The sequence below is a fragment of the Coregonus clupeaformis genome, chromosome 23, assembly GCF_020615455.1.
Source record: "Coregonus clupeaformis isolate EN_2021a chromosome 23, ASM2061545v1, whole genome shotgun sequence".
Taxonomy (NCBI): domain Eukaryota; kingdom Metazoa; phylum Chordata; class Actinopteri; order Salmoniformes; family Salmonidae; genus Coregonus; species Coregonus clupeaformis.
Window position 1 is genome coordinate 21,466,654 of NC_059214.1, and position 26,686 is coordinate 21,493,339.

Below are 26,686 nucleotides of genomic sequence, written 5' to 3' on the forward strand. Positions count from 1 at the left end.
CTAGAGTTGTTCTGTTCTCCCTAATTTCTAAGGCATGGGGTCAGCTTCAAGTGTGACCTCACTGTAACAACAGCATAGTTGTTACCACATGCAACCACAGCGCCTTAGACCTTACCCAATGTGTTATTACAACCCATTGACGAGCTCAGAAAAGTGGGGCCCACTGTTAGTCAGAGCATGCACTATTCTGAACAAAAATATAAACACAGCATGCAACAATTTCAAAGATTTTGCTGAGTTACAGTTCATAGAAGGAAATCAGTCAATTGAAATAAATAAATTAGTCCCTAATCTACAGATTTCACATGACTGGGCAAGGGCGCAGCCATGGGTGTGCCTGGGTGGGCATAGGCCCTCCCACTTGGGAGCCAGGCCCAGCAAATCAGAATGAGTGTTTCCCCACAAAATCGCATTATTACAGACAGAAATACTCAACTTCTTGATATGCCAGACCTGTCAGGTGGATGGATTATCTTGGTAATGAAGAAATGCTAACTAACAGGGATGTAAACAAATTTGTGAACAAAATTTGAGAGAAATAAGCTTTTTGTGCATATGGAACATTTCTGGGATCTTTTATTTCAGCTCATGAAACATGGAACCAACACTTTACATGTTGGGTTTATATTTTTGTTCAGTATAGTAAAGAACACCAGAGACGGACACAAACTGGCTTACTCATTCTTCAGAGGATAGATGTATCCTAGCCTGCTATCTACTAAGGGCGTTTTCTCACACAGTTCTGAGCTATAGTTCGAATCAGAGTTTGATTATTTGTTACATTGTATTTTTTTCCATTTGGTCTGGTTGGTTTCATATTGCCAAATGTCAAACAAACTAAGATACCCAAACAAAACCACATGTTCATGCAAGTAATTTGTTTACTGGGCAAAAATGCTCAGGTTAAATCCAGCTATGATCATCATGGAGCATCACTTGTGTGTCCCAAATATTCATATCACTTTCGCGTTGGTCTTCCAACAACATGCGGGAGGAAAGCGCAATAGCCGCTATAACTGCGACGTGCAGAGAATACATTCAGTAGCATATACAGTGGGGGGAAAAAACTATTTAGTCAGCCACCAATTGTGCAAGTTCTCCCACTTAAAAAGATGAGAGAGGCCTGTAATTTTCATCATAGGTACACGTCAACTATGACAGACAAATTGAGGGGAAAAAAATCCTGAAAATCACATTGTAGGATTTTTAATGAATTTATTTGCAAATTATGGTGGAAAATAAGTATTTGGTCACCTAAAAACAAGCAAGATTTCTGGCTCTCACAGACCTGTAATTTCTTCTTTAAGAGGCTCCTCTGTCCTCCACTCGTTACCTGTATTAATGGCACCTGTTTGAACTTGTTATCAGTATAAAAGACACCTGTCCACAACCTCAAACAGTCACACTCCAAACTCCACTATGGCCAAGACCAAAGAACTGTCAAAGGACACCAGAAACAAAATTGTAGACCTGCACCAGGCTGGGAAGACTGAATCTGCAATAGGTAAGCAGCTTGGTTTGAAGAAATCAACTGTGGGAGCAATTATTAGGAAATGGAAGACATACAAGACCACTGATAATCTCCCTCGATCTGGGGCTCCACGCAAGATCTCACCCCGTGGGGTCAAAATGATCACAAGAACGGTGAGCAAAAATCCCAGAACCACACGGGGGGACCTAGTGAATGACCTGCAGAGAGCTGGGACCAAAGTAACAAAGCCTACCATCAGTAACACACTACGCCGCCAGGGACTCAAATCCTGCAGTGCCAGACGTGTCCCCCTGCTTAAGCCAGTACATGTCCAGGCCCGTCTGAAGTTTGCTAGAGTGCATTTGGATGATCCAGAAGAGGATTGGGAGAATGTCATATGGTCAGATGAAACCAAAATAGAACTTTTTGGTAAAAACTCAACTCGTCGTGTTTGGAGGACAAAGAATGCTGAGTTGCATCCAAAGAACACCATACCTACTGTGAAGCATGGGGGTGGAAACATCATGCTTTGGGGCTGTTTTTTCTGCAAAGGGACCAGGACGACTGATCCGTGTAAAGGAAAGAATGAATGGGGCCATGTATCGTGAGATTTTGAGTGAAAACCTCCTTCCATCAGCAAGGGCATTGAAGATGAAACGTGGCTGGGTCTTTCAGCATGACAATGATCCCAAACACACCGTCCGGGCAACGAAGGAGTGGCTTCGTAAGAAGCATTTCAAGGTCCTGGAGTGGCCTAGCCAGTCTCCAGATGTCAACCCCATAGAAAATCTTTGGAGGGAGTTGAAAGTCCGTGTTGCCCAGCGACAGCCCCAAAACATCACTGCTCTAGAGGAGATCTGCATGGAGGAATGGGCCAAAATACCAGCAACAGTGTGTGAAAACCTTGTGAAGACTTACAGAAAACGTTTGACCTGTGTCATTGCCAACAAAGGGTATATAACAAAGTATTGAGAAACTTTTGTTATTGACCAAATACTTATTTTCCACCATAATTTGCAAATAAATTCATAAAAAATCCTACAATGTGATTTTCTGGATTTTTTTCCCTCATTTTGTCTGTCATAGTTGACATGTACCTATGATGAAAATTACAGGCCTCTCTCATCTTTTTAAGTGGGAGAACTTGCACAATTGGTGGCTGACTAAATACTTTTCCCCCCACTGTATCCCCTGTATAGCCCCGGTTCCCCTAAATCTGCATAGGATGTGCTCATAAAAGCGCTGCTACTCACAACATTTTTCAAAGATATCAAGTTATGATAATGCGTGCATTTTCTCAAAAGCTCGCAGTCAAACAACCAATAATACTATGCGCCTCTGGTTCTTTTCCCGAGTTTGGTCCGGACTGCGTTCACACCTGTAGCGAACCGCACCCACGGTAAGAATGGAAACCGAGACCACCCTTTTTGAGCGAACCACAGTGCGTTGTTTGGTGCACACCCGGGTGCGGATAGTGTTCACACCAGTCCAAACGAACCAAACTAAGGGGGTAAACGTGCCCCGGGTGTGCACCAAACAACGCACTGTGGTTCGCTCAAAAAGGGTGGTCCAAGTGGAAGCTTGGATGGAGTAATAGTGAGAAGGCTGCATGATGCAATCCAGTAAACATTTCCACTCCGAGAAGCCCAGTCTGAGGTCTGGGTGCTGGAGCATGTCAGGACTTGAGGAACCTGGCAGGCGCTCAGTGGGAGTAGGAGACGACCGACCGTCCGTCTCTGTGTAGACCGCTATGGGTTCTCACAAGCACATTCCCATATAAACAGATTAGAATCCAAAGGGTTTGTACACACTACTGCAATTTTGTGGTGAAGGGAAGAATGGCATTTTCATCATTTTACTAGAGGTAGATCTAGATTTTGACCATGTCCGTGGGTATAATCTACTCATAGCTGAACACTATATCCCCTGCCTGCATCCCATGCTTAGGCTTTATTCTCCTAGCTGGACAGACAATGCTTAAGCTTGGTCACAGGCAATGCCATCTCACGTGGTATTGAGATGAGTGGATTTGCCAATTAATACAGGATGTACAGTACAAATGCTCTCTGGCATTTCAAATGAAAATAGTTTAGTCCAAGTACATCTGTCTTTGGATTATGTGACACACACATTTACTAAGGTTGAGAACAGTGTGCTCTAGAAAAAGTCTGTGTGAACAATGAAATCAGATTGGTTTGGGATTTAATAGCCAATTAAAATCCAAACGAATCAATAAAAACAAAGCAGACAGAAATGTCATTAAGGATGAAAAAAGGCTTGGTTTTGGGGGTGTACAGTAATTAACTGGAGAAAACGTTATAGAAAATGTAATTGTAGAACGGCGGGAACACACTGATGCATCCCAGGCCTCAGTTGGACTGCAGTGGTTTTGCTTGGCTTCTCCCCTCTCACTTCTTTTGTTCGACTTTCCTGTTGCCATGGAATACTCCAGCTATTCGGAACAATGTTCCTTTCTCTGCCCCTGAAACCTAATCACTCAAGCACTGTCTTCCACAGAAGAAAGAGATTCTGGAATCAATGTCTTTATTAACCCAGAAAAAACACAGCTTGCTGTTGTTATCACCAATCTCCAGTTACCATGCGAAACAACCATTTACCTTTATCTCTGTGTGCAGGCCTGGTGGTTGGCCAGGTAAGGGTCGCAATTGGTTCAATTCTGGAGGCCAAACTTTCAGTGAACATCATTAAGCCTGCCCTACACTGACTAGGACAAGCAGATTCAGATCAAAAATCCATCAAGCGCATAGTATTCTCTTTGACTACTGAGCTGAAAGCTTGGCAATTAATGTAGCATTTTATTGTTGGTAATTTTGTGCCCCTAAATCTTGAATGGGGTGGCAGAAGCTGTGATGTGGCTTGGTAAACCGTAGTGCCATCTGCTTCATATTTTCTGTTTCTCCATGGCTTGTGAAAGCCTGTCTCCATGCACGCCTGTCTTGACAATTACGCTTCATCCACCTTCAACCACCACAGAGGGATGACTGCCTGCTGTACACACACACACACATACTTTCCCCCTCTCCCATTACCCCTTCCCCCCCAAAAAATACCACTGTGGGAAATGAGTCAGCAGCTGGGAGGGAAGCTAACCAGAGAAGCCCGCGCTGCACCAGGGCACTAAAAGCGAGCGCTGAGTGCTGGATTGGGACGAGCACATAATGTAAGCAGCTCTACAAAGACAACAAATGAAAACATGCTGTGGGAGCAGGGCAGGGGCCTGGTGCAGATCATACAGTAATTAGGAAAGAAAGCATGCCGCCAAGTTATTCAGTCCTGAATAAACAGAGCACAGAATAGGTCCAATACTTCCTGCTAGCATGCTCTACAAAAAGATAGGACCAGATAAAAAATATACACTACCGGTCAAAAGTTTAAAACACCTACTCAAGGGTTTTTCTTTATTTTGTACTATTTTCTACATTGTAACTACATCAAAACTATGAAATAACACATATGGAATCATGTAGTAACCAAAAAAGTGTTAAACAAATCAAAATATATTTTATATTTGAGATTCTTCAAATAGCCACCCTTTGCCTTGATGACAGCTTTGCACACACTTGGCATTCTCTCAACCAGCTTCATGAGGTAGTCACCTGGAAAGCATTTCAATTAATAGGTGTGCCTTCTTAAAAGTTACTTTGTGGAATTTCTTTCCTTCTTAATGCATTTGAGCCAATCAGTTGTGTTATTACAAGGTAGGGGGTGGGGGGGTATCCTGAAGATAGCCCTATTTGGTAAAATACCAAGTCCATATTATGGCAAGAACAGCTCAAATAAGCAAAGAGAAACGACAGTCCATCATTACTTTAAGACATGAAGGTCAGTCAATACGGAACATTTCAAGAACTTTTAAAGTTTCTTCAAGTGCAGTCGCAAAAACCATCAAGCGCTATGATGAAACTGGCTCTCATGAGGACCGCCACAGGAATGGAAGACCCAGAGCTACCTCTGCTGCAGAGGATAAGTTCATTAGAGTTACCAGCCTCAGTGGTGACTTGCTGGTGACACTGTGATTTATTTAGAATTCAAGGAACACTTAACCAGCATGGCTACCACTGCATTCTGCAGCGATACACCATCCCATCTGGTTTGGGCTTAGTGGGACTATCATTTGTTTTTCAACAGGACAATGACCCAACACACCTCCAGGCTGTGTAAGGGCTATTTTACCAATAAGGAGAGTGATGGAGTGCTGCATCAGATGACCTGGCCTCCACAATCCCCCGACCTCAACCAAATTGAGATGGTTTGGGATGAATCGGACCGCGGAGTGAAGGAAAAGCAGCCAACAAGTGCTCAGCATATGTGGGAACTCCTTCAAAGACTGTTGGAAAAGCATTCCAGGTGAAGCTGGTTGAGAGAATGCCAAGAGTGTGCAAAACTGTCATCAAGGCAAAGGGTGGCTATTTGAAGAATCTCAAATATAAAATATATTTTGATTTGTTCAACACTTTTTTGGTTACTACATGATTCCATGTGTTCGTTCATAGTTTTGATGTCTTCACTATTATTCTACAATGTAGAAAATAGTAAAAATAAAGAAAAACCCTTGAATGAGTAGGTGTTCTAAAACCTTTGACCGTTAGTGTACACTGGTTCAATAACAAATAAATCAGTCAAATAGGCCTCCTTTTCAACTCTACCTTTGAAGAAATAAACAATGAATTAATCACTCTGGAAAAGCACTTATAGTGACTGACTGTTTAATTGTGAGAAAGAGGCCATACCCCAACCCTGTGTTTGGTGATATGGAGCCAGAGGGATAGAATGCGGCTGGGTTCTATTTTGGAATCATATCCAAAGGAGCGTGGAGTAGAGACAGGTTGAACAGGTTTGCTTACAAATGGCCCACAGACTCAGATTAACAGGCACCTCTCGTGCCCTGCTATGACAGCTGATAAAAACCCTCAGATACCACTTAGTCTTCTGTCAACCAGCTAAGTGAAAACAACAGTTATTGATGTACTTACTTTTAAATCACATAATGAAACACAGTATGAGGCAATCACAATCAGCCCCAGACTAGTCGGACTCTCCCTGTGCCAAAGAGCGAAAAGGCAGCATTGAGGCAGCTGTATTAGTATTCAGGCCCATCACTCCAGTCTCCAGCCCAATACTAGTCCAGGTGTCTGGACAGAGCCCAGATCCTGGCAGGCAGGTCCTCCCTCTCCTCACCTCTCCTCTCTGGCTTCTCTGCTGGCTGGGTAAGGGGTGGAGTGCAATGTTTCCTCAAAAACATTAGGCACTGAGCAAATTTCAGGTCTGCTGTGAACGTTTTGAAAATTATGTGCAACTTCCAGCGTGCGTTTACTGTGAACACTGAGGCTTTACCTGCTTTAAGTTACAGTTTTAACAGTGGCCAAGTAGGCTACTTGATCATAATGTATGCCTACCAGAGTGGCCGACCATCAAAAATATTGGAGAAAATGCATCCCATAACATGTTAACATGGAAATAGCTGTTCTATCATTCAGCCTAAAGTAGCAGCCAATGTGTGGTGTTTAACGTAGGCCTACATTCCATGAGAGTTTTGAAAAAAACATGCAGGGCTTGACATTAACCTGTTTATCCACTTGTCCTTCAGACAAGGTGGTGACTGGAAAAGTTTTTGTGTTGTTTGATGCAAGAAACCACTTTACGCTACTAACTCACTAACTAGCAAAGGATATGAACAAAATGTCCACACATGGCTACATCCAGCTCTTGCTTTGATCTCAAAACAAGCGCATCTACTCACGACCACAGCTGTAAACATAGTCCAATTCAAAGTAAATGGCACAGATCCATATATGGCAATGGTAGATTTGCATATAGGCCTACTGCAGCTCTGATTGGTTATGGCGCACGGGTCTGTGTAGAGTACAGGCTGAGTCATGCCCAATAGAATCCTACTCCGATTCATTCTGCCTACAACAAACTCTCTTGCATAATTTGTTTTGTTTCGGTATGTCATATTGAAAGTGACTAATATTGCGTTGATTCGATCACAATTGCCACAGTAAAGGGAAAGGTTGATAGTGTTAACAGGGAAAACTCTACAAAGTTGAGTGAAGTTCAATCTCGTTCTTCTCTCCGTGGGCTGATATTTCTTCTGCGCGGCAGTCTCAGGGCTACTGCATGCACAGCTTCAAGGGAACATTGGTGGAGTGTGTCAGACACATTCCTCTGGCCACCAATAGAATGAAACAGAGACAGGAAATGAAAGTATAACATTTTGTGGAGGGGATGTATAGGAGTAGCCCCTCCTGGAGTGTCCATGACTAGAGTAGTGCCGCCGAACGGTATCTACGCTCACTCCCTCTCCACTTTCCAGGATTCGCACACAGGAAATTGAGCAGGAAGGAGAGGAGAGGCAGAACCCACTGCTGTGAACAAAGGGCATGCCTCAACAGGATAATTGTTTTGTAGAACAACTGTGAGAAAGTCACTTCTGGTGACTTTTTAAAAAGACATTCTACTTAAAAATGCATAAAAATGTAATTATGTTGACACCATCTGAAATATAACTGATTCGCCCCACTGCACTGTAGAGAGATGAGGAGCAAGCAGGGGCTGTGCGCTTGTGCCTCTCATTAGCGCCACTGCTCCTTCTGTTTGCAACAAATATACATTGTAACTTGTCAATCTGATCTTAAAAGGGATAGTGCGATATTTTGGCAATTAAGCCCTTTTTATACTTACCCAGATGAACTCATGGATACAATTTTTGTCTCTGCGTGCAGTTTGAATGAAGGAAGTTGAAGGTAGTTTTGCGAGCCACTGCTAACTAGCGTTAGCGCAATGACTGGACATATGCTAGCTGTTCCCATAGACTTCCAGTCACCCGGACCCGCCCTATAGGACTCCCAATCACGGCCGGTTGTGATACAGCCTGGAATCGAACCAGGGGGTTTGTAGTGACGCCTCAAGCACTGAGATGCAGTGCCTTAGACCACTGCGCCACTCGGGAGATCATCCGTTCAACAACACCGCGTCTCACAAAGACACAGCGGTTGGAACCAAAAATCTCCAATTTGGACTCCAGATCAAAAGGACAACTTTCCACTGGTCTAATGTCCATTGCTCGTGTTTATTGGCCCAAGCAAGTCTCTTCTTCTTATTGGTGTCCTTTAGAAGTGGTTTCTTTGCAGCAATTCGACCATGGCCTGATTCACACAGTCTGCTCTGAACAGGTGATGTTGAGATGTGTCTGTTACTTGAACTATGTGAAGCATTTATTTGGGCTGCAATTTCTGAGGCTGGTAACTCTAATGAACCTATCCTCTGCAGCAGAGGTAACTCTGGGTCTTCCATTCCTGTGGCGGTCCTCATGAGAGAGACAGTTTCATCATAGCGCTTGATGGTTTTTGCAACTGCACTTGAAGAAACGTTCAAAGTTCTTGACATTTTCCGTATTGACCTTCATGTCTTAAAGTAATGATGGACTGTTGTTTCTCTTTGCTTATTTGAGCTGTTCTTGCCATAAAATGGACTTGCTCTTTTACCAAATAGGGCTATTTTCTGTATACCCCCTCTACCTTGTCCCAACACAACTGATTGGCTCAAACGCATTAAGGAGGAGAGAAATTCCACAAATTAACTTTTAAGAAGGCACACCAGTTAATTCAAATGCATTCCAGGTGACTACCTCATGAAGCTGGTTGAGAGAATGCCAAGAGTCTGCAAAGCTGTCATCACGGCAAAGGGTGGCTATTTGAAGAATCTCAAATATATTTTGATTTGTTTAACACTTTTCTGGCTACTACATGATTCCATATGTGTTATTTCATAGTTTATGTCTTTACTACTATTCTACAATGTAGAAAATAGTAACAATAAAGAAAAACCCTTGAATGAGTAGGTGTTCTAAAACTTTTGACCGGTAGTGTATGTTTTACCATTATTTATCTATTTTAATCCTTTACACGTGTGGGAATTGGCCTATATGGATAGGGCTACATTTAAATGTTTCTTACAGAATGAATATGAAAAGAATGGTAGCAACTGAAAGGCAACAGTTTGGAAATTATGGGAAAATGATTAGACCAAAGTTGAGAACAAAACAGCTCACCTGACACAAGACTGAATCCAAACCATAATCTGTTGATTTGAGAATTTTCATTTACTGTACTTTTCACATTTGTTGATAACGAAATCTGAATATACACTGGATACAGAGTAAAATCATAAGAATATTCCTGGAAAATGTGGGGTAGGTGCAACATAAGACAAAATAAATGTAAAGGGTTTGAGTGAGAGGTCTAACTGTAGTATCCAAGTGGCTACACACCTATCCAAAGTGTGCACAGTTCCTAAGTCATTTCAATGCACTTTTATGACTTAAAGAAGAATCCTCAACCACAAGGTACTTTTTTGAGCTCTCCTAGCTGTTGAGGAACTACAGCAAGCACACTTGTAGTTTTGTTTGGAACACAGCCCTGCATCCCTGCCATCACACAATTACTGTTGTTGTTTACGCAATCCAAAAACATCCCATTATAATTCGCAATCTGGGTCAGGTGGGCATAATTTGTTCTATTGCCAACATGACTAGCTAAGTTATAAAATTCGATCTTACAGTGTTAGGCTTTCACAGGGCAAATCAGAGAAACAGATCGAAATGTTGCGCATAGAAAGTAGTCAAGAGTGCATTCAGGTGCATGTTCTGCTGCGAATCGTCTTCATAATAGACAAACATAGGTTCATTCTGTTCAGAACAACCCAGGGTGTGACGCCATGTCATCTTGTAACTGTACATCAAACATAGTCATCCTAAACGTTGACACAGGGCCTTCAGAAAGTATTCATAACCCTTGACTTGTTCCACATCGTGTTACAGCCTGAATTCAAAATGGATGAAATTGATGTTTTTTTCTCACCATCTACACACAATACAGTGCCTTGCAAAAGTATTCCTCCCCTTGGCGTCTTTCCTATTTTGTTGCATTACAACCTGTCATTTAAATTGATTTTTATTTGGATTTCATGTAATGGACATACACAAAATAGTCCAAATTGGTGAAGTGTAATGAAAAAAATTACTTGTTAAACAAATTATAGAAAATAGATAACGGAAAAGTGGTGCGTGCATATGTATTCACCCCCTTTGCTATGAAGCCGCTAAATAAGATCTGGTGCAACCAATTACCTTCAGAAGTCACATAATTAGCTAAATAAAGTCCACCTGTGTGCAATCTAAGGGTCACATGATCTGTCACATGATCTCAGTATATATACACACACCTGTTCTGAAAGGCCCCAGAGTCTGCAACACCACTAAGCAAGGGGCACCACCAAGCAACAACAGGTAGGTAGGTAACAACACATCTGCCACACTGATCCTCAACACGGGGGCCCCTCAGGGGTGCGTGCTCAGTCCCCTCCTGTACTCTCTGTTCACCCATGACTGCATGGCCAGGCACGACTCCAACACCATCATTAAGTTTGCCGACGACACAACAGTGGTAGGCCTGATCACCGACAACGATGAGACAGCCTATAGCAGGGGTGTCAAAGTCAAATGGACGGAGGGCCAAATAAAAAATTTAGCTACAAGCCGAGGGCCGGACTGTTCGAATGTTCATTGAAAAATTTTTAAATGACGCATATAGTCTAGTGAACCTAATTGAACCTACTGAAAACCTAACAAATATATTCCAATATGATCAGATAAATAAAGCAATATTTTCTTATGGCTCTGTCAGTAATCTTTAATTTTCAACAGACACAAAAGACAAATTTCCTTTATATAAAAATCCCCATAACATGAACATTAAATGAAAGAAACCGGTATTCAAGGCACCATCAGTAGCCTATATTTTCTATTTTAGCAAAAGTGGGCTAAATTTACTTCAAAGAAAAAAACAATAATAGCAATTTTCTATCATCCACTCAACTGAAATATTTTTAAAATATAATTGGATTGAAATACAATAAAATAAAGTGCAAAAATCTATTAATCAAAAACAACACTTTGTTTAAGGAGAAGTAACATGCAGTGAAAACAAATATTAAACTTTAACTTTTAAACTTGAACTGAGTAAAAACTCTAAATATGTGATTGCACAGTAATGTTCACTTGTTTGAGGTTGAGGGTGATACTTGGTGGTGTCCCATCTTTTCCACAAGTTCATCAATGTTCGGGGTAAGGCTCTGAGCTGAGGAAATCCTCAGAATTGAGTGGAGGTGTTCAGCAGTAAGTCGACTTCTGTGTGATGTTTTGTTCAGGTTCATCAAAGAAAACAGTTGTTCACACAGGTATGTGCTGCCAAACATAGACAACGTTTGAGCAGCCTGGATGCGCAGCTGGGGCATTGTGTCGGGAGGAAACGGGCGAACTCCGCAGCACCCACTGCCGCATATTTTGCCCTCAGTGCATCATTGCATTGGAGGTCAATCAACTCCATTTGGAGGTTTGGTGGTGAGCTTTCCACGTTTTTTGAACAGAGCCTGTCGAGATTTGAGGCCTCGTTTTAATTCCTCTGCCTTTTGTAGCCTTTGTTCCATGTCCATATTCTTGTTTTTGTCCGCGTGTTTCGTTTCATAATGTCGTCTCAGATTATACTCTTTCAGTACCGCCACACTTTCTCCACACAGAAGACACACAGGTTTTCCAGCTACCTCCGTGAACATATACTCCGACTCCCACCTTGTTTGAAACCCCCGGTTCTCAGTGTCCACCTTCCGTTTTGCCATTTTTGATGGGTATCTGAAAGTTAATTTTACTGTGATGCTGACGACTGCTGTGCCAATAAATATTGAAATGAAGCAGCCTACTGCTCGGTGCGTCACCGTTGCATTGTGGGAAATGTAGTATTGGTGCGTGTAAAAGATCTGCGGGCTGCCGGCTTGCTGCGGTCTGCGGGCCGGTTCTAATAATAAATCAAGATCATCCCAGGGGCCGTAAAAAACCTTCTCGCGGGCCGGATGTGGCCCGCGGGCCTTGACTCTGACATATGTGGCCTATAGGGAGGAGGTCAGAGATCTGGCCGTGTGGTGCCAGGACAACAACCTCTCCCTCAACGTGACCAAGACAAAGGAGATGATTGTGGACTACAGGAAAAAAAGAGGACTGAGCACGCCCCCATTCTCATCGACGGGGCTGTAGTGGAACAGGTTGAGAGCTTCAAGTTCCTTGGTGTCCACATCACCAACGAACTATCATGGTCCAAACACACCAAGACAGTCGTGAAGAGGGCACGACAAAGCCTATTCCCCCTCAGGAGACTAAAAAGATTTGGCATGGGTCCTCAGATCCTCAAAAAATTCTACAGCTGCACCATCGGGAGCATCCTGACTGGTTGCATCACCGCCTGGTATGGCAACTGCTTGGCCTCCGACCGCAAGGCACTACAGAGGGTAGTGCGTACGGCCCAGTACATCACTGGGGCAAAGCTTCCTGCCATCCAGGACCTCTATACCAGGCGGTGTCAGAGGAAGGCCCTCAAAATTGTCAAAGACTCCAGCCACCCTAGTCATAGACTGTTCTCTCTGCTACCGCACGGCAAGCGGTACCGGAGTGCCAAGTCTAGGTCCAAAAGACTTCTCAACAGCTTCTACCCCCAAGCCATAAGACTCCTGAACAGCTAATCATGGCTACCCGGACTATTTGCACTGCCCCCCACCCCATCCTTTTTACGCTGCTGCTACTCTGTTAAGTATTTATGCATAGTCACTTTAACTCTACCCACATGTACATATTACCTCAACTACCTCAACTAGCCGGTGCCCCCGCACATTGACTCTGCAACGGTACCCCCCTGTATATATAGCCTCCCTACTGTCACTTTATTTTACTTCTGCTCTTTTTTTTTCTCAACACTTTTTTTTGTTGTTGTTTTATTTTTACTTTTTTTGTTTAAAATAAATGCACTGTTGGTTAAGGGCTGTAAGTAAGCATTTCACTGTAATGTCTGCACCTGTTGTATTCGGCGCATGTGACCAATAAAATTTGATTTGATTTGATTTGAAAGCAAGCGGCACCATGAAGACCAAGGAGCTCTCCAAACAGGGTTGGGTTATAAAAAAATATCTGAAACTTTGAACATCCCACGGAGCACCTTTAAATCCATTATTTAAAAAAATGGAAAGAATATGGCACCACAACAAACCTGCCAAGAGAGGGCCGCCCACCAAAACTCACGGACCAGGCAAGGAGGGCATTAATCAGAGAGGCATTAAAGACACCAAAGATAACCCTGAAGGAGCTGCAAAGCTCCACTGTGGATATTGGAGTATCTGTCCATAGGACCACTTTAAGCCGTACACTCCACAGAGCTGGGCTTTACGGAAGAGTGGGCAGAAAAAAGCCATTGCTTAAAGAAAAAAAGAAGCAAACACATTTGATGTTCGCCAAAAGGCATGTGGGAGTCTCCCCAAACATATGAAAGAAGGTACTCTGGTCAGATGAGACTAAAATTGAGCTTTTTGGCCATCAAGGAAAACGCTATGTCTGGCGCACACCCAACACCTCTCATCACCCCGAGAACACCATCCATGCAGCTTTAATTGCTGCAAAAGGTGGCTCTACAAAGTATTGACTTTGGGGGGTGAATAGTTATGCACACTCAAGTTTTCAATTTTTTTGTCTTACTTCTTGTTTGTTTCACAACGAAAAATATTTTGCATCTTCAAAGTGGTAGGCATGTTGTGTAAATCAAATGATACAAACCCCCTCAAAAAAATCAATTTTAATTCCAGGTTGTAAGGCAACAAAATAGGAAAAATGCCAAGGGGGTGAATACTTTCACAAGCCACTGTACCCCATAATGGCAAAGTGAAAACATGTTTTTTGATATTTTAGCAAATGTATTGAAAATGAAATACAGAAATATCTCATTTACATAAGTATTCACACCCCTGAGTGAATACTTTGTAGAAGCACCATTGGCAGCGATTACAGCTGTGAGTCTTTCTGGGTAAGTCTCTAAGAGCTTTCCACACCTGGATTGGGCAACATTTGTCCATTATTATTTTCAAAATTCTTCAAGCTCTGTCAAATTGGTTGTTGATCATTGCTAGACAACCATTTCCAGGTCTTGCCATAGTTTTGACTTAAATCTACTTGAAAATCTAACTCGGCCCCTCAGGAACATTCACTGTCTTCTTGGTGAGCAACTCCAGTGTAGATTTGGCCTTGTGTTTTAGATTATTGTCCTGCTGAAAGGTGAATTCATCTCCCAGTGTCTGGTGGAAAGCAGACTGAAGCAGGTTTTCCTCTAGGATTTTGCCTATGCTTAGCTCCATTCCATTAATTTTTTTATATTCTGAAAAACTCCCCAGTCCTTAACAATTACAAGCATACCCATAACATGATGCAGCCACCACTTTGCTTGAAAATATGGAGAGTGATATTCAGTAATGTGTTGTATTGGATTTGCCCCAAACATAGCACTTTGTATTCAGGACAAAAATGTCATCGCTTTTGCCACATTTGGAGTATTACTTTAGTGCCTTGTTGCAAACAGGATGCATGTTTTGGAAGTTTTTTATTCTGTGCAGGCTTCCACAATGTCAATTAGGTTCCTGCTGCCATTTTCTTTTCTCTGATGATTAACTCATTCTCAACTCCAAATGTCTACCGGACTCCAACAGCGATGAGCAGCACAGAACAATAGTTCAGTCAGCCCCTCTGGACAGTGAATTAACTGGACAAACTACAGTGTACTTACCTCTGTACTGCACACAGTATCTACAACAGGATAATAACACACCTGGAAGTGGGGAGTTACACCGCTCTCTACTATAATTCTACAACATGTGGTCATAGCATTGGTGTCAAGGTGAATGTGAATTTCAGCAGATACAGATTGCCGGGTGTGCTGTTTGTTAGACCTGTGGTTCACAGTTTGAACATAGCTGTGTGTGTCACACCACTCCATAATTTTCTTCAAATTAGGCCACACCTAGAAAACACAATTCCAACTGTACAGAGAGAAGAGGGTTTAACCCTTTCCTTACCTCTGCCTACGACACAATTTAATGTTTCAAAAGCTCTTTGAAGTAAGGCTGGGCGGTAGGTCCTAAAAATAATATATAGATTTTTTCACATTTATAGGCGATTCAAGATATCTAAATAAGTTTTGTTGCACAATTAAAAGGTCAATACACTGCATTTCAAACAGACAAGTATAATCAAATTAATTCAGGGCAAATATAAGCCTTCCAAAACCATAAGACCCACCAATAATTTAATTATTTGATCAAATTAGTTTAACATGCTTTTTTTTGCAATAATCACTGATTTGGCTTTCAAGTCTGTCTAAGACAGGGTTTCAATTAGGAAAATGTTGGGCCGGAAATTTGACCAGCAGCATTTTAATTTACCGGACATTTGAGAAATTGACCGTACCCATATGCATTGGGTGCATAACCTGATTAGGGCGTCCACCCACAGTGCTCAGAATGACAGAAATCACATTTAGATTATGGTAATTCATATAAACTAAACATGCAAGTCGAGGATAAACGATGTGTGGTCCTTCTTAGTGAATTCTGATGTGCACTTTGAAGATGTTAGAATAACTGTATTTTTCTCAGCCAACAAGACGAGTAACAAACAGCAAAATCACTAGCCTATGTCAACCTACTATCCCCCATAGTAGAAAAGTTAACCTATTCTATTGGTCAGCTTGTCGAGAAAGAAATGGCCTATTCCAAACAGACTCGGGGACAGTTGTCAGACGATAGATCCCAAATTCATAAAACCAGTAGGCTTGGCTACATTAAAAAAATTACTAAACAAAATTAACCTTAAAAAGCAATTAGTCTGATGCAACAGATCAGAATGTTTATGATTATTGCGATACAGGTATTTGGAACATCGCATAAAACATACATTCAAATGAATTCGATATATTGCCCAGCCCTACTTTGAAGTAACAATAAAAGCAACGCAATATAACATAAACGATAGATTGTGCAAGAGATGTCTCGAAGATAAAACATATGTGGAAAAGACTACGGTATGTGTTTATGTTGAATATTTATCATCAGTAGGTTATGGGACTCCTTTAGCAACAGACTACTACTGACACAGCTGCTATGGGAATGCAGTATTCTGATGAGTACAAAGCATCAATTTAAGTTGAGATTCCTTTAGTAAAGCACAACCTGTATTTTTAAAGATGCATCAAGCAGAACAAGCAGATTAAGTACGGAGCTAATGGTTTAGGAGTACAGGTGTCTGAAAATCAGTCTCAACTAATTTACAATCCATTCATTTGAGAAACAAACAGTAACTCTCCATATGTGCAACTGCAAACTGTCTTTTGAGCCTCGGTCAAGGGACATGTTCAGAATGGAAGTCTCCTGCAGCAGCTTGACAAAGAGGACCTTTCTTCCTCAGACGACAGGTCCCCTGTACAGGCTCAGGTTGCACACAAAGACCTAAATCCTGCTGCAGGCTGGAGCACAAAGCACTTCAACTCTCCTCTGAGAGCAGGCCAGGGCTCCAGAGCGGCCTGCTATGCCAGGCAGGGCCAGCTCAAACCAGCACACTGTCTGAGGCATTGTTGACTGAATACTCTAGTCAAGCACTACTAGTGATGTAAACTAGAATGTCATTTGTATTGTGCCGTGAGGACAGACTTGTGTTGAAAATGCCTTGGAAAGATGCTTCAGTTGAAGATAAAGACCAAACTGTCAATTGCAAATCTTTCTGCTTTCCAGACAACAGTTGTGAGTAGACAGTCACTCCCCTTTTCAACTGATATTCAAACACCAACAGCAAGAGCCAACCTGTCCCAGAAATTACCCCTATTGCAAAAGGAGTGTCTTTTCTCCTGAGAGGCCTGTTTGAGAGGGAAAGAACACAGCTTACATAACTTGACTCTCTAGGCTAGTAAGGCTGCACTTATGGAAACAAATTGATAAGTATTGTAACAGAAGCCATTCCTGCTTGCAATATAATCGTTGACATTTAAAGGAAAGACCAGAGGAAGCATTCCACTTTCGAGTCAACACATAGCAGGAGACACGTCTCATTCTTGTGTTGTTAAGATATACTCCAGGGCGGAGTGTTTTCAGGAAGTGCATGCTTGAGGAAGACCTAAAGCGCAGTGCCCACTTCAAGCTGTCTGGAAGCAGTTAAATCATGACTCATCTCAAATAGGACACCCACCATTTTTCAGATGGCACCCTGATGAGTATAGAAGAAAAAATGAAGGATGCGAAAAAGCTTGCGAAAATATTCATTTATTTATTTATAACTAGTAAATACTTTGTCCCAGAAATGCATTTCGCTACACCCGCAATAACATCTGCGAAATATGTGTATGTGTATGTGTACAATTTGATTTGATTTTGAAATGCTATCTACCTCCCGCCTGTTAGAAGTGAGAAACAAGGAGGGAAGAATGATGAGCAGCACATGCCAGGGCAAGACCAAACTAAGAATCCACCATTTCACAACCAGAGGAAGAATACAGTCAACCAACAGATGTCACATCACACTTAGGACCTAGTCCAAACAAGGAGACGCCCTCTAATCGTAGTGTTATCTGGACAAAAAGACTGGTGATCATAAATTGATTCATCGTTATCACAGGAGTTTATGAGTAATGCATTCTTCACTGAAACAGTGTTTGATAATGGAGTTTGCAATGGCTTGAATTTCCGAACACGTTTGTGTATTTCACTTCACTCACACCATTACTGAGCTCTATCAATATGTGAACTGTTCCTGTAACACATTGGTGTGAAGTGCAAAGCTAGGCTAATCTCTGCTATGTCATCCCTAGGAGAGATGCAGCACACTGTTATTTGTGTCGTCCTCCAGGTCAGCTACTGGCCCCCTCTCCCAGGACCCCATCAGGACCCACTCTCTAGGACCACCTGGCAGGCCAATTGGGGGCATCCACACCCTGAGATAACAACACACATTTGAGGCCCTGGATAAACATTGACCAGTTCACACAGGCTGTGGAATGCCCTGAAGTGATTTGTTTTCCCCTGATCTGCCAAAATGTTGATTAGATGTGGCGATGGGAGATATCACCCAAAACCTCCCAGCCCAGCCCACTTCATGTTGATGCCGTTCACAAAAGGCTGGGCGATTTGGCCTAAAACTCATATCTCTATTTTTTCAAAGTTATGGGCGATTCACGATAGATTTTTTACATTTTAGTCATTTAGCAGACGCTCTTATCCAGAGCGATTTACAGTTAGTGAGTGCATACATTCTTTTTTTCATACTGGCCCCCCGTGGGAATCGAACCCACAACCCTGGCGTTGCAAACGCCATGCTCTACCAACTGAGCTACATCCCTGCCGGCCATTCCCTCCCCTACCCTGGACGACGCTGGGCCAATTGTGCGCCGCCCCATGGGTCTCCCGGTCGTGGCCGGCTACGACAGAGCCTGGATTCGAACCAGGATCTCTAGTGGCACAGCCTTAGACCACTGCGCCACTCGGGTCATCAAGGCAAAGGGTGGCTATTTAAAGAACCTCAAATATAAAATATATTTAGATTTGTTTAACATTTATTTGGTTACTACATGATTCCGTATGTGTTATTTCATAGTTTTGATGTCTTCACTATTATTCTACAACGTCGAAAATAGTAAAAATAAAGAAAAACCCTGGAATGAGTAGGTGTTTCCAAACTTTTGACTGGTACAGACCCCCTGGTTCGATTCCAGGCTGTATCACAACCGGCCGTGATTGGGAGTCCCATAGAGCGGCGCACAATTGGCCCAGCGTCGTCCGGGTTTGGCCGGTGTAGGCCGTCATGGTAAATAACAATTTGTTCTTAACTGACTTGCCTAGTTAAATAAAGGTAAAACAAAATAAAATAAATAAAAATATACACATAAGCTTCATTGTACAATTAAAGGTCAAATACACTGCATTTAAAACAGTCAGCAATAATCTAATATATTCAGAGCTTGTGAAATTATACATAGGCTGAATGTATGCCTTCAACAACCATAAGACCATAGGGCCCCATGTAGCTCAGTTGGTAGAGCATGGCGCTTGCAACGCCAGGGTTGTGGGTTCCATTCCCACGGGGGGCCAGTATGAAAAAAAATAATTAATAAACTCACTAACTGTAAGTCGCTCTGGATAAGAGCGTCTGCTAAATGACTAAAATGTAAATAAGACCCACTGATATTGTAATTATTTTATCAAAATAGTTGTACCTGCTTTTTGTTGTTGTTGCAATAATCACTGATCTGGCATTCAGGTCTGTCTATAAAAATGCCCTTTGTAAAAATAATAATAAGCCGGAACCATGCATAATGCACATTCACTAATATTGTAGCAGGCATTACAGAAAATTAACACCTGTCTCAAAAACAAGCCCACGTGCTAGTCAGTAGCCAGCTAATATTTATATTTCAAGTTTAGCCAACTTGGATCTGAATTCAGCTAACAAGGAAAAATAGTTTAATTGTTATGAACACAACCTTCGGTCTGTCTCTAACTGTTTGAACAGCATGCTAGCCTGTCCACTTTGTTCAGATGTTGAAATCAAGTGGCCTACCTTGTTTCTCAGAATGAGAACGAGTTGCTAATTCCATAGAATTGTTTTATGATTATTGCACATTTATAAAACACAGACTAAACAGCTAGTATCACTATCTTTATATGACTACAATGCTGCAAATATTTTCCACAATGAATGTTCATTGGTACATCCGTTTTAGTAGTGTCTGCTCTGCTCGAAATTTGAGGAGTTGAAACATTTAAAAAAGGGTATGTTTGAAAGGTTAACTTCTCCTCTATTACAGTAAAATAATGTCTCCATGTGTTCTGGTGTCCATATGACCGATTCTGTTGGACCAAACTTCAAATGCAAATAGCGAGTTGAAACCGCTTGTCAGAGAGGAAAAAGAAGTGATTTCCCATCTTTGTTGTTGTGAGTGGTAAGGGGAAAGGCTTGGGAGAAAGAGGCGAAGCGAGAGGTTTCAATGTCGCCAAAATATGTCCAAAATAATCCCGATGCGTTTCTATGCGCTTATTTTGAACCCAAGCTTGTCGCCTGCCTTCCCGCCTTTGGGACAACGACTCCTATTGTTAAGGGTGGAAATATGAGCATTTCGTCATTATATACAGATCTCTGGTGTAAATGGGAAGGTGCACAGCACAGAATGAGCGAACGAGACGAGACCAAAAAGACAACATGTAGACAAACGCTCATAAAAACGAAAAATACAGGCATTTGGAATAAGTGCTACATGTCAAGATCAAGCTTCATGGTTACAGCAGACATTCAATCCCATCCTGGATCAAAATCCCTATTGCCAAAATTTTTTGTGCGCAATTTAAAAAATAAGAATATATATATATATATATATATATATATATACACACACACACACACACACACACACACACACAGTGGGGAAAAAAAGTATTTAGTCAGCCACCAATTGTGCAAGTTCTCCCACTTAAAAAGATGAGAGGCCTGTCATTTTCATCATAGGTACACGTCAACTATGACAGACAAAATGAGAAGAAAAAAAATCCAGAAAATCACATTGTAGGATTTTTTATGAATTTATTTGCAAATTATGGTGGAAAATAAGTATTTGGTCAATAACAAAAGTTTCTCAATACTTTGTTATATACCCTTTGTTGGCAATGACACAGGTCAAACGTTTTCTGTAAGTCTTCACAAGGTTTTCACACACTGTTTCTGGTATTTTGGCCCATTCCTCCATACAGATCTCCTCTAGAGCAGTGATGTTTTGGGGCTGTCACTGGGCAACACGGACTTTCAACTCCCTCCAAAGATTTTCTATGGGGTTGAGATCTGGAGACTGGCTAGGCCACTCCAGGACCTTGAAATGCTTCTTACGAAGCCACTCCTTCGTTGCCCGGGCGGTGTGTTTGGGATCATTGTCATGCTGAAAGACCCAGCCACGTTTCATCTTCAATGCCCTTGCTGATGGAAGGAGGTTTCCACTCAAAATCTCACGATACATGGCCCCATTCATTCTTTCTTTTACACGGATCAGTCGTCCTGGTCCCTTTGCAGAAAAACAGCCCCAGCCCCAAAGCATGATGTTTCCACCCTCATGCTTCACAGTAGGTATGATGTTCTTTGGATGCAACTCAGCATTCTTTGTCCTCCAAACACGACAAGTTGAGTTTTTACCAAAAAGTTCTATTTTGGTTTCATCTGACCATATGACATTCTCCCAATCCTCTTCTGGATCATCCAAATGCACTCTAGCAAACTTCAGACGGGCCTGGACATGTACTGGCTTAAGCAGGGGGACACGTCTGGCACTGCAGGATTTGAGTCCCTGGCGGCGTAGTGTGTTACTGATGGTAGGCTTTGTTACTTTGGTCCTAGCTCTCTGCAGGTCATTCACTAGGTCCCCCCGTGTGGTTCTGGGATTGTTGCTCACCGTTCTTGTGATCATTTTGACCCCACGGGGTGAGATCTTGCGTGGAGCCCCAGATCGAGGGAGATTATCAGTGGTCTTGTATGTCTTCCATTTCCTAATAATTGCTCCCACAGTTGATTTCTTCAAACCAAGCTGCTTACCTATTGCAGATTCAGTCTTCCCAGCCTGGTGCAGGTCTACAATTTTGTTTCTGGTGTCCTTTGACAGCTCTTTGGTCTTGGCCATAGTGGAGTTTGGAGTGTGACTGAGGTTGTGGACAGGTGTCTTTTATACTGATAACAAGTTCAAACAGGTGCCATTAATACAGGTAACGAGTGGAGGACAGAGGAGCCTCTTAAAGAAGAAGTTACAGGTCTGTGAGAGCCAGAAATCTTGCTTGTTTGTAGGTGACCAAATACTTATTTTCCACCATAATTTGCAAATAAATTCATTAAAAATCCTACAATATGATTTTCTGGAAAAAAAAATCTCAATTTGTCTGTCATAGTTGACTGTACCTATGATGAAAATTACAGGCCTCTCTCATCTTTTTAAGTGGGAGAACATGCACAATTGGTGGCTGACTAAATACTTTTTTTCCCCACTGTATGTATGTATGTATGTATGTATGTATGTATGTATGTATGTATGTATGTATGTATATATATATATATATATATATATATATATATATATATATATATATATATATATATATATATATATATATAAAAATAAGTGAATGAATAGTGCCCTTTCCGGTAATACTGTATACTTCGGTATGAAAATCTGGATACCGCCCAACCCTAATGTTCACAAGTATGCACGGCTGATTCACAGTGAATGGAAATAATCATTCTCCAAGAGCAGGCCTCCAACCAACCATCTACAAGCCATGATGAGGTTGTTTATACTGTACAGTAGAGTACAGTAGAGTGGAGTACAGTTAAGTCAGGGTTCCACCACGTCACTCCATATCCCTCCCGACTGTCCTCATTCAGCTGGGGCTCACACAGACCCCTTTTGTAATGTCAACAATGTTTCCAAGAATACCGCTTGGAGCATTCCGGACTAACATCCGGAAATATGTCCCACTACTACTAGCCTAGATCCTTGACATTGTTAACAGGAGAAAGATGTGACCCTCAGACACATCAGCTTTAGGCAATGCCTCAGTAATTACAGAAGCTTAAACATCCCATAGTTTGGGTTCTCATCCATGACACGGCTTGCCTGATGATACAGTGCTACAGCAGCCATAACATCATCATGTGTAACAAAGATACTAATTGTGTATGTGATCTGTCAGTCAAGGCACCAAAGAATGCCCTCCACAAATATGTCAACAACCTGAGCGAAAGCAGACTTCCTTGGTTAATAAATTAGATCCAAAAGGGCACCAGCTGTGAGATTGTCTGGTATATTACCACATCTACAATTGACCTCTCTCAGAACTTTTAGGCCAGACAAAAGTTAGCCAGCTACTATAAATAGAAACCCTATAGTAAGGTTTACATTCTTTAAGACCCCAAAATCAAAGCAATTATCATCAACTTCACTTCAGATTATCAATGTGACATTTCCCCTTCTCAATACTTACCCGTATTGGTGACGTTGAAAACTTGATCTTCCTCCGTGGTCCCGGTTCCTCCTCATCTGAAAGCCCAGGGGCCTCCTCAATGTCCTCCTCATCACAGGGCTGCTCTTCCTTCTCTTCCTCCTCCTCCTTGAGGGTCTGGTCAGTATCCCTATCATCCACAAATGCTGCGTTCTCTATACCATATGCCACTGGGGAAATCTTGCCCCTGCTGCCCTGTTCCTCCTGCTCACGCCCCTCCTCAGCAACCTCCTCATCCACCTTTTCCTCCTCGTAATCCGCAGTTTGATTTACAGGACTTGTGTCTTCCCTCCACTCCTCAACTCGACTTCCATCTTCCTTCTTCAGTGTAATCTCTGTCTCCTTGCCCTCATCATTCTCTAAGATCTGCTGATGGTGGTCATCATTCTGACTGATCACCTTTGGTGGTGATTCTTTTAGCTCAACTTTGATCTCTTTTGGGGGTTGCACATTCAGTTCCTCAAAAACATTGTCTTCAATATTCTCATCTTCATTCTCCTCGCTCTCTGATGACTCATTCTGTACCACTATGAGCTCAGCCCGGACCATGCCAGGCAGAGATGAAGCCTGGGTAGGTGGCTTTTCCCTGGTGGGACTCTGTGCCACATGCCCATCACTCTTGGCACTGTCGGAGGTTTTGGCCCTGTTGCTACTGTAAAAGCTGTTGGCAAACATGGTAGGCTGTTTTTGATCCCTGGGGGGTGGACTGGAGGGTTTTACGCCATCGCTACCCACAGATGGTCTAACAAAACAGTCACTGGTTGAGGGGGAGCGCTTGTAAGCACTTTGGCCACCTGGGGATATGGGCTCTGGGGAGCTGGCCTTTGGAGTGGCATTGGCTGTTGGGGGGATTGGTTTGTGAGTGGTGTTATTGAATGGGGAAGTTGGTTTGAGAATGACACTGGTAACTACAGAGGTGGGTTTGTTAGTGGCATCATTAGTTGGAATGGTGGATTTGTAAAAACTGTCCCTTGTCGGAGATGTAGGCATTGAGCGATCTGAGAGACTGCATACTTTAGATAATATCTCTGTGGCTTTTCTCTCATTGTCACTGTCCACAATGAAGTTGTCTAGCCGCCTGGACATGGGTCCAGCATTCAGTGACAACCTGGACACATGTTTTGTCTCCTCAGTATCGCTCCTCTCATCTGTCCGGCTTCTCGTCACTGGAGTGGGACCAGGCTCTGTTTTGATGTTGCTAGTCTCAGTGGACCCTGACAATCTCCTGGTACTTTTCCCCCCATCAGACACACTGCCCAGGGCCACCCGGCTTACAACTCTGTTGGGAGACTTATCCGCTGCGGGTTGTTCTTTGATAGTCCTCTCAAAGAGTTTCCTGGTCGAAGAAAACTTCTCTGCCAAAGCTGCTTTGTCAACTTCGACATCCCCTCCCTTGGGGGTTTTATCTAAACTTTGAGATTCTGGGCTAGTGGCACAGCTCAAGCTTGTTGTGTGTGTGGTGACTGCAAATGGCTCATTTGGTGGGGAGACAGGGGACACATCAGCTTTCAAAGTGGTTTTCACCTCTTGAATCTCTTGTTGCTGACCATCCATCTGGAGGAAAATATTCTTTATCTTGTTTATCCGATTGCCAAAAGGCCTCCCCCTCGTGTCCTCCTGGGTGTCGATAGAGCCATTTGCATATAACTTTGCAGCGCCGTCGGATTTCGTCCCATCAAAAGTACACTTAATAGCGTGGAAGTCCGACTTGTAAGCATTTCTATGCGGGGACGCACTCCTCAGCGCCCTTTCTCCTTTGCTCTCGGCTTTTATCATTTTCAAAGATTTACAGGGAGTATCTTGGGAAGAGGTGATAGGAGTTAAACTTCTGAGTATTTCCTCGTTTCTTGTTTCACTATTGTTGTTCTCTCTCGACCAGTGCCATGGATCCCTCAGATTCTCCGGCGCCCTTACCTCAAATCATGCGTAATGTGTGGTCATCTACAAAGACAAGAGCAAAACACACTTTCAAAACCTAGCTGTTAGTACTATTCGAGCCTATCCAAATCAGATCAACTTCCTATATACCTCGCAATCGCATTCTTCGTGCTGTTTCAAAGCAAATGACTTTTCCCTCATCACGACATTGTTGTAGACCAACGTCTTTAATTCTTGAACCTGAATTGGCTTTTAAGTAGCCTATGACAATTCGTAACCGGTCAAACACTGACAATAAAGTCAGCCAAAGATGAAACACAGAAATAAGTTAACTGTGCGAAACAAGTTAGATACCAAAATGTCCTTAGTGGTGATCAGTTTCATTGTAACAATTCCAAGTAAACCGTGATCAAAACATTTCAGAGCTTTACCGCACGAAAATGAACTGCCGTAGTATTTTACCTCTTACGATACTTGTTTCATCGTCCTAGGCGCTGAAGGCTCCTCATAAGGCAACTCTTGTGTAATTTATACTCCCAAACTTGTCATTTCTTTACCACCATCACTCCCCTTTCCATAGTTTCCTCCTTCCTTGTACTCCAGACACAGACGTATCGCGCTACCGCGCTTACCTACCCTCGCTCTCTGGCGCGCCACACGATCAGACAACATCGGGGGCGCGCACACCAAAACATTCCAGGACTACAAACCCCCCACCCCCTTCTTGAGTGCGTGCTTGCGCAGTCACGAGAGATTTGAGGAATATATTTCCTTGAGAAGCTCACCTACCGCAAATGAAAGAAGAACTTGGAACTGGAAAAAACATTTAAAATGTCCTCAAACAAAGCAACGCCTATCCCATCAGGTAGCTACTGTATGCATCTTCAGCAGCTGCTCTATCTGATAGTATTGTTTTGGGGTAAATGTCTCAACAGCAATATGGCTATTTGATGTTTCAAATTGTTTCCAACAAGTGGCTGTGATTTTCGTGAACAATATAAGAGCTTGTGTGAAATAGGCTTGGCATGACGCTACACAGATGATTTACGACCAACCTTAACTTGGTTATACTATCTTTGTTCTCGGTTCTGCCAAACATGTCTTCTAAAATCTAATTTTCCAGTTGCTGGGTGCTCTTATGAATTAAGAAAATGTTTTTTGATTTTTTGATCCATGAAGTAATTCAACCATATGTATGCCGCCATCTTGTCTATTTCAAATATTCTCTCATTGATTGGGACAGGTGGGTCCACCCCAAAGTGCTGCTTGTCATGACACTCACCTGTCTTGATCAATATGAGAGGGTTTGAAGTAGAGAAGATGGCGGCTTACACATTGTTGGATTACTTCATGGAGCAAAACATGTATTTATTTTAATAA

The 26,686-nt window shown here is 42.4% G+C and overlaps 1 protein-coding gene across 4 annotated transcripts in view; it reads right to left on the minus strand.

Annotated features, from left to right (window-relative positions):
- Positions 1-25,948, minus strand: part of LOC121536784 (neurabin-1) — a 43,982-nt gene extending 18,034 nt beyond the window's left edge. For 3 of the 4 annotated variants that reach the window (XM_041844332.1, XM_041844331.1, XM_041844329.1), the window contains exons 1-2: positions 25,769-25,948; positions 23,411-25,369 (exon numbers count right to left, since the gene is read on the minus strand). In XM_041844332.1, the coding sequence (XP_041700266.1) occupies positions 23,411-25,204 (1,794 nt within the window). In that variant the 5' untranslated portion in view covers positions 25,205-25,369; positions 25,769-25,948. Of the gene's footprint in view, positions 1-23,410; positions 25,370-25,456; positions 25,742-25,768 lie in introns of those variants that run through there. The other variant, XM_041844330.2, reaches the window with a different exon arrangement.
- Positions 25,949-26,686: the final 738 nt, after the last annotated feature.